Source organism: Colias croceus, chromosome 23 (assembly GCF_905220415.1).
Source record: "Colias croceus chromosome 23, ilColCroc2.1".
NCBI classification, from domain to species: domain Eukaryota; kingdom Metazoa; phylum Arthropoda; class Insecta; order Lepidoptera; family Pieridae; genus Colias; species Colias croceus.
Genome location: NC_059559.1, coordinates 3,186,167 through 3,195,771, shown reverse-complemented (window position 1 = coordinate 3,195,771; position 9,605 = coordinate 3,186,167). Strand labels below are relative to the sequence as shown.

The following is a 9,605-nucleotide window of genomic DNA, read 5'->3' as shown; positions in this document are numbered from 1 at the left end:
GGTTATTATGGAAAGAAAACATAAACATGTACCAAGGGCGAAGCCGGGGCGGACCACTAGTATATATATATATGTCTATGTTTGCAATGTAGAAATCAATTTTTTAAACATTGTATTGTAAATAATAAAAAATAAATAAAAGTACATAATAAAATGGAATAAAAGTTTTATTTCTTTATAACTATGTTTAATTTTACATAGTAATATGTAACTACATAATATATGCCAAAGAACTGTCCTGTGATTCTTACGCGACAACCCTCCATCGATTATCATCTTCTATATTATATTCCTTAACGCTGTAATAGGCTCTCTGAACTAAATACATTTTTTACATAAGATTTACATTTAGCACTAACAAATTCTTTTTCTACCGTGTGTCTAGATATATTGCTTAATAATATACAAAAATTAATTAGTTATTGTGTGTTCAGTATTTCAAGGGCGAAGCCGGGGCGGACCACTAGTATATTTATATGTATGTCTATGTTTGCAATGTAGAAATCAATTTTTTAAACATTGTATTGTAAATAATAAAAAATAAATAAAAGTACATAATAAAATGGAATAAAAGTTTTATTTCTTTATTACAGTTTAATTTTACATAGTAATATGTAACTACATAATATAATATGCCAAAGAACTGTCCTGTGATTCTTACACGACAACCCTCCATCGATTATCATCTTCTATATTATATTCCTTAACGCTGTAATAGGCTCTCTGAACTAAATACATTTTTTACATAAGATTTACATTTAGCACTACCTAACAAATTCTTTTTCTACCGTATGTCTAGATATATTGCTTAATAATATACAAAAATTAATTAGTTATTGTGTGTTCAGTATTTCAATTATTGTGTGTTCAGTATTTCAATTATTACTTCATAATATTTGTCCATCATCCTTATTATGTTTGAATTTTTTGGCTGAAAATAAAAAGTTTTCCTGGTAGGTATTTGACCAATTTTTGCATTAAATGTGTTGGTCAACGAAGTCCAACATTCATCCTTTAATTTATTCGTAGAAGCATTAGTCTCCTTACTGGTTATAATAATTGAGCAATCTCGTCTTTACTCATAGCCTTCTTCGATTTCTGTAACAGAAATATATGTTTGACTTTAAAAGTGTCCGAAGCAAAAAGTAAGCGGCAGACGATTTTAAAGAAGAAATATAAAGGCGTACTTACCGGCGTAATATCCATTTTTAATAAATATATAAACAGTGGTCGTTGTATTGTTATTCTTTAATTATAAAACTTGACAATGAATCATCAATCAACAATGAATGACAATAATTTGACAACTGACAAGCAATGCACGCGTGCGCGAGAAAAACGTTCCGTTTTGCTTTCTGTGTAACGCATTAGGTTGTTTAGAAGGAAAATTATCACGCAGATGTCTACAAATATATAGTTCTTTAGTATTAGTTCTTTATTAATAAGAAACTTTATTCTTAAAGTTTATAATTCGGCTGTATATTTAACTTATTTTGTCCTGAATTTTGTGTTATTTTAATTTCAATTTGGCTTATAACGAAACGCACATCTGTGAGTGAAGAGGGCTCGGTATTTTTATGACCAACGGATGTCCGTCGATAGCACGTCAAGAAATAAAATTGTGGAACGGTAATAACGACTCGTAGTTAGTTCTAGAAAAACGGATAGTAGCTTTGATACTATGACGATCCGTTGAATATTGCCCGGTTCCTATATTTGAAAAACGATCCGTTTTAGTTACGAATAGTAGTATAATTAACCAAGCGTAAGCGAAAATCGTTCCTATAAAAAACGTCTCGTCAAGCAACTTACCGACGGCTTCCTACTGACGGATGGGAGGGTTACTATTAACGAACGGTAAGCATATTGTATGAAGAAGACAGTTTATCGCGTTCCTATAAATATTTTTAATGTCATTATGCTGTCAAAGTTACTATTCGTATAGCATTTTGTTTACCCGTCGATTTCGGGCGGTTAAATTCTTACTATTTCATTGTTTCCGCTTCAATATCGAAATGTGGAGTTCAGATAGTGATAGAGAAGTGTTTAATATTATATCGAATTTCGGAAGAAGATAGTGGGCGTGAAAGAGTATATATTATAGAGAAGGAGTGGATTTTTTTGCGACCCTGGAATCTCACGAATTTCAATTGAGATTTCGACTTGATAAAGAATCTGTTGAACAATTACTTCTTGAAATTTATCCAGACGTACGAATAAAAGGAGCCAGGTTAGTTTAATGGAGGCATTAATATTATACCAAACACGTCTAACCTTATTACATACCTAATTTATGTTGTCATTTCAGGAATCATGGGGTATCTCCATAACATCAATTACTGTTGACGCTGAGGTTCTATGCTTTAGGCACAATATCGATATCAGTGGCAGACCTATTTCCCTTGGTCACGGCATCACGCGTGAACGGGTGGACCGATTTCGATAATTATTTTTTTATAATGTTCCTTGAAGTACGAGGATGGTTATTATGGAAAGAAAACATAAACATGTACCAAGGGCGAAGCCGGGGCGGACCACTAGTATATATATGTGTCTATGTTTGCAATGTAGAAATCAATTTTTTAAACATTGTATTGTAAGTAATAAAAAATAAATAAAAGTACATAATAAAATGGAATAAAAGTTTTATTTCTTTATAACTATGTTTAATTTTACATAGTAATATGTAACTACATAATATATGCCAAAGAACTGTCCTGTGATTCTTACGCGACAACCCTCCATTGATTATCATCTTCTATATTATATTCCTTAACGCTGTAATAGGCTCTCTGAACTAAATACATTTTTTACATAAGATTTACATTTAGCACTAACAAATTCTTTTTCTACCGTATGTCTAGATATATTGCTTAATAATATACAAAAATTAATTAGTTAATGTGTGTTCAGTATTTCAAGGGCGAAGCCGGGGCGGACCACTAGTATATTTATATGTATGTCTATGTTTGCAATGTAGAAATCAATTTTTTAAACATTGTATTGTAAATAATAAAAAATAAATAAAAGTACATAATAAAATGGAATAAAAGTTTTATTTCTTTATTACAGTTTAATTTTACATAGTAATATGTAACTACATAATATATGCCAAAGAACTGTCCTGTGATTCTTACACGACAACCCTCCATCGATTATCATCTTCTATATTATATTCCTTAACGCTGTAATAGGCTCTCTGAACTAAATACATTTTTTACATAAGATTTACATTTAGCACTACCTAACAAATTCTTTTTCTACCGTATGTCTAGATATATTGCTTAATAATATACAAAAATTAATTAGTTATTGTGTGTTCAGTATTTCAATTATTGTGTGTTCAGTATTTCAATTATTTCTTCATAATATTTGTCCATCATCCTTATTATGTTTGAATTTTTTGGCTGAAAATAAAAAGTTTTCCTGGTAGGTATTTGACCAATTTTTGCATTAAATGTGTTGGTCAACGAAGTCCAACATTCATCCTTTAATTTATTCGTAGAAGCATTAGTCTCCTTACTGGTTAGGTATAATAATTGAGCAATCTCGTCTTTACTCATAGCCTTCTTCGATTTCTGTAACAGAAATATATGTTTGACTTTAAAAGTGTCCGAAGCAAAAAGTAAGCGGCAGACGATTTTAAAGAAGAAATATAAAGGCGTACTTACCGGCGTAATATCCATTTTTAATAAATATATAAACAGTGGTCGTTGTATTGTTATTCTTTAATTATAAAACTTGACAATGAATCATCAATCAACAATGAATGACAATAATTTGACAACTGACAAGCAAGGCACGCGTGCGCGAGAAAAACGTTCCGTTTTTGCTTTCTGTGTAACGCATTAGGTTGTTTAGAAGGAAAATTATCACGCAGATGTCTACAAATATATAGTTCTTTAGTATTAGTTCTTTATTAATAAGAAACTTTATTCTTAAAGTTTATAATTCGGCTGTATATTTAACTTATTTTGTCCTGAATTTTGTGTTATTTTAATTTCAATTTGGCTTATAACGAAACGCACATCTGTGAGTGAAGAGGGCTCGGTATTTTTATGACCAACGGATGTCCGTCGATAGCACGTCAAGAAATAAAATTGTGGAACGGTAATAACGACTCGTAGTTAGTTCTAGAAAAACGGATAGTAGCTTTGATACTATGACGATCCGTTGAATATAGGAACCGGGCATATAGGAACCGGGCATTATCAAGGATCGGTGACAATATAATTTTTCGAGCATATCTCGTAAAAGCGTGTTTTTTAATACATTTTTTTTAACTGGCAACACTTAATACTCTTTGTTATTCAAGTGAATGTAGAAGAAGAAAGGGTATTCAAGTGTTTTTCTCAATGATTTTGTATTGTTATGTGATTTCGATGTTAAAAAGGTTACCTTTGTTGTGTAATTGATATTTTGTACTTAATAATAATAGATTATACAATCAATCAACATTTACTTCACTATGTACTTAAAGTTTTTTTTTATTCGTTTTACGTTACATTCAAATATTTCAATTATGTATTCCATCGAAAAAAAAAACAATTCTAAGTTCCAGGAATAAACTGATATTATTTCTACTTTAATAATGTGCTTTTTGTTCTCCAGATACGATTTTAAACTATTCTGACTGACTTAAATCAATACTAAATAAGTAGATATAATAGTATTATGGCAATATCCAAAGATATTTCAAGAAAATACATTTATTTTCTTTGACAATATCTATAATTTTATTTATAAGACCATTTTTATTGTGTCGTGTCTCACAATAGAGTCTGGCCAGTCAAAGCTGAACCCAGTGTTTTTTGTAGCGGCCACACTATGGAATATCATCATGGCGTTTCGGCGTAGTTAGTTGTCAGTTTTGTTGAAAAGGGTTCAAATCCTTTACTTTAATAATGTTTAAATCCTGCTGTGCTGTGTACATAATGCACCTATATACTATGATCACCTTTATGAATATCAAAAGTATCAAAATGTTTTTTTCCTACTAAAGCCGATGTTACCAGGTCCATATTTTTTAAATTTGCCGCCCTTTACTGGGTTCAGCTTTGGCTGGCCAGACTCTATAAGAAATACTAGAAAAAATATTATATAGAATGAATATTACAAACCTGCCTGATTTAATTTTAAGCTAAAGTTGTATGTACTCATTCACCTGTAAATATTATGTTTTTGTAATAAAACATTAAAACGACAATAAATTGTTTTATTTCGATAATTATTCTGACCTTAATTTTTCTGTAAAATATTTAAATAAGTTTCAAGCTTTCTTTCTGAATACGCCCTAAAAATAATGTATATTGTCAATCTGATATTCGTAAATGAATTAGTCAAAAATAAAAAATCGATCAAAATAATATATGGAATAAGTATTCTTTAAAATTATAGTCGCTCTTTCACCTTAGGTTTACTACCTACGTAGTATATTAATTATTAAACTATGCTGATGACCAAGTCAATCAGATACCGGAGAAGCCGGAGACATTTAACTAATAAACCACATAAGTTATAGGTAATATTCCTTGATTGTATAATAATCATAAAATAAGAGGACATATACACCCATACACCCTCATAAAGTGCTCTGTGACCCTTGATCGTATTTAGCATTAGAATTCCCGACTCGAATCCGTTTTTATAGAGTAAAACAATAAATTCAAAATATTATTCAATCCAAGCAATAATAAGAAAAATTTAACAAGTAACAACTTGTACGCCGCAGTAAATAAGATAGTAGAAAGGGTACTATGTAATATAACTAAAGATTAATTATAATCACAAATTCTATAAGACCACATCAAATTAGTTTTGTTAGTAATTACTACAACAGTTTCAAAATCAATACATTATTTTTTTCGTTAATTTCCTCACTTCTTTATTCTTCATAACACGTCAACTTTATTATTTAATAATATGAAACTAATAAATTTTGTGAACGCAGATGATCAGAGACCGAATATTATGTCAATTTGACACATGACATATTTTGGTCTCATCTCTAATTCTAACCTAAAAATTCATACCCAAAAATATTTCCTAGAATAGTAACTAAAAATGTCTAATAGTAATTTATTCTTGAAGTCTGGTTTTGTAAGAGCCCCTTTACAAAATGGTGTGGGCCGTTACGTGTGTCAATTACAACGAATTGTGTTGAAATTCTGTAAAAGTCATGGAGGCAGTCGCGGTATTAGGTAGGTAGAATAAACCGAAATACTAGTTATTTAAATTAACTACGTTTTATCCGGATTTTCAATACTTGTGAATTAAGATTAATTTTAACTTAGTTACCCTGTCGCAATGGACAAACAGTGATGATAGGAATGGTTTACTTAAATAAATAAAAAAATATCCAATAATTCTATTTCGACTTTTAACATATCTATTAATTAAATCTCCGCGGTCAAATAATAACTGTACTGGTCCGTATTTTCAAGTGTTTGATTTTACGCGAGTATTATATATCACTACATAATATAAAACAAAGTCGCTTTCTCCGTCCCTATGTCCCTTTGTATGCTTAAATCTTTAAAACTACGCAACGGATTTTGATGCGGTTTTTTTTAATAGATAGAGTGATTCAAGAGGAAGATTTTAGTATATAATTTATTAGGTTTTAGACAAAGCGGGCGAAGCCGCGGGCGGTAAGCTAGTATTATATAAAATAAGATTTAATTTCCCTTTCCCTGTGACCATGCTAAATGCCAACGCTAATAATGAATAAACCTTTAATTTCTAAATGATTTATATTAAATACTTATAAATCATTTTATAATAACATTAATACTAATTTGTTAGTCCTGTCTTCATGTATTAACCCATTGAGCCACAAGTGGCCCGATCTGACCACGACAAAATAGATTTTCTATTGTGTCTGTGATTCCGGGGGCTGAGTTATTAACACAAAATAACTTTATTACAGAGATTTCATAGAACAAGATCTGGTGGACTTTGCAAAACAGAACCCAGGTGTGGTGGTCTACTTGAAGCCCCGGCGGCACAGGTCCCCAGTAGTTGTGGCTGAATACTGTAAGTTTATTATGTTTATTTCTAGTTTACTCAACAAACTTATCATTGCCTTTATTTTAAATACAAGCTTTCCACCCACATTTTCAAAGAAAAACCAGAATTGTTCCCATTCCCATGGGATTTTTAAGATAAAACCTATCCTATGTGTTAAAGTTACTGTCTATATGTGTGCTAAATTTCATTGAAATCGATTCAGTAGTATTTGCATACACATACCTACATACCTACATATACACATACATCCATCCTCACAAACTTTCGCATTTCTAATATTAGTAGGATTTAATCACCATGAAAAATATTTTTGAATAGTTAATAGCATTTAAAACAACTACCAATTTGAATTATCTGTTAATATTTTTATATGATTAATTTGTCTTTTACCAATTTTATTTTAAACAGCATACAATGTGAGCTGGTTACAATATATTTTGATGAAATTTTTTCACTTTAACCCTTAGCTGGTATCGCCTTTTTTGGCAACACTACCGGTATCGTGGGTCAAATTCTACCCATACCAAACAATCTGTTGTAGAACGTAGATTTTTTATTATTTGTATAAAATATGGTTAGATAAGAAATAAAAAAATATTTTTTTACAAAATAACCTTATTTAATTTTAGAATATAAAAAAAAATATCATGTTTTAAACACATTTGTAAATAACCTTATTTTTTGGCACTTTTTGGTTAATGTGAACTTAAAATATAAAAAAAAATAGAAATGTTAGAAAAACTTTTACTAAAATATATTTATGGCACTTCTCATATCTTTATTATAACAAAAAAACAAATTGATTCTGAAATCAGCATAAAATAAAAAAAATGACAACCAAAACCAAAATGACTTCTACCATCAACTATCATCCTCATCTTCTTCACTCTCATCTCTCGTATTTTCGTTCCTCGTATATTTTCTATTATTCTCGTATCTCCTCTTCGTTTCCACTGTCGTAAGAACTTACTCCAAATACACTGTCTTCTAAGCAACTAACAGATTAGGGATTGTCTCGATCGCTGATGATTTCGTCGTCACAAAGTTGGTTTACATTTGGTATTCTTTCATTTTTCAATTCCAAATCATCACTTAAGTCGTTCATCAACTCCTCGATTTGTCTGTCGTTCAAAAAGCCCTCCAATGTAGTACAAATAAACAATAAAACCAAAAAAGTAAGTAATTACACTCAGTGAAAAAAGTTACTTATTTGGTGTCGTGGGTCGAACGTGACCCAGAAAGCTACTTACCTCCGCTCCTAAGATAGTCACAGTTCTGCACATCCACCCCCCGCTGCAGCTAGCGACGCACTGAGAATACTTAGAAGCGCACAGTCGTTGCATAAATATTTAAAGAATTATAACCGAAAATGTTCGCTTCTGGGTCAAATTTGACCCACGATACCTGCTAAGGGTTAAGAGTGCATTTACATCAAACAAGCAAATGCTCATTCTAACTCCACTTTGTTAAATTCTCTTAGTGTACACCAACATTGAGCATTCCTTCATTGTTCTTAGTGTGTTCGAAAATATTGTATGCAATGATAGTATTTAGTAGAGATGCACCGAATATTCGGTTCCTATCCGGTATCCGGCTTATCCGGCCCCTTTTTACTATCCGGCCGGATACCGGATGGTAATGTACTATCAGGCCGGATACCGGATAGTAAACTTGGTAGATTTTATAAATAGAATCTAAATAAAGACACAGTTGTAATTGAAGCTTTTTATTATTATTAACGAAATTTTTTTAACGTAATTGTTTCGTGCTGACTGACACGATAAAAGTGTCTCTACCAAGAACTGTGACCGCGCAAACGTTCACTACGAAACAAGTCAAAACCTGCACTGCACAGGCGGCGTGCCGGTGCGCGACACGCACCTACGAAACTCAAAATGCCACCGGCCGAATATTCGGCGGCCGGATACCGAACATTCGGCTGGTGGTCAGGCCGAACATCCGGTATCCGGTATCCGGCCAAACAACTATTCGTTGCATCTCTAGTATTTAGTACTGAATAACACTAAACACGAGTTTTCTTTTACACTAAAAGAACATGAAAGAATACTTTTGGTCTAGCTCTGTTAGTTTAATGTAAATGCACCATTATACAAAAATGCAAATATTATATTACCTAATTTTCCAGCAATATTTTAAATATTACATATAACTAACCTTATTATGATCATACATCTTTTTCAGTAAATGGTGATCGAGTATGGATGAGCGTGCACCAAAAAACGCACTCCGAAATAACAAAATGGATTGAAAACCTCCGTACACAGCAAGGGGACATAGCCTCAACGCGACTACGAAAATACCAATACACAGACCACCCCTCTATCCAGGGTCCCTGGACCCCGTTCACGTTCAAGGATCCTGAATTGAACATTGCAAGTTTACCGGACCCTAAATTTGGTGCTAATAATAGACTACCTATAACCGCTACAGAGCAGTTGAGATTAATGTTTGAGAAGCAAAATCTAAAGGATGTGGAAACGGCGGAATAAATGTTTTTAAAGTATTAGAGCGGCCGTACACAGACTGCTCGAGCGGTCGGTCGTTGACTGCTCGAG

General features: G+C 31.9%; 1 protein-coding gene across 1 annotated transcript; it reads left to right on the top strand.

The window, feature by feature from the left end:
• The first annotated feature begins 5,978 nt into the window (after nt 1–5,978).
• LOC123702214 (39S ribosomal protein L43, mitochondrial) lies at nt 5,979–9,605 on the top strand. Its single transcript, XM_045649898.1, has 3 exons — nt 5,979–6,200; nt 6,929–7,035; nt 9,232–9,605. Exons 1-3 carry the CDS (start codon nt 6,064–6,066, stop codon nt 9,537–9,539), a joined length of 552 nt encoding a protein of 183 aa, XP_045505854.1. The 5' UTR covers nt 5,979–6,063; the 3' UTR covers nt 9,540–9,605.

Coding starts and splice junctions, on each gene's coding strand:
- LOC123702214 (XM_045649898.1), top strand. CDS start 6,064: ATGTCTAATAGTAATTTATTCTTGAAGTCTGGTTTTGTAAGAGCCCCT. Junction 6,201..6,928: donor GGAGGCAGTCGCGGTATTAG/GTAGGTAGAATA, acceptor ACTTTATTACAG/AGATTTCATAGAACAAGATC. Junction 7,036..9,231: donor AGTAGTTGTGGCTGAATACT/GTAAGTTTATTA, acceptor CATCTTTTTCAG/TAAATGGTGATCGAGTATGG.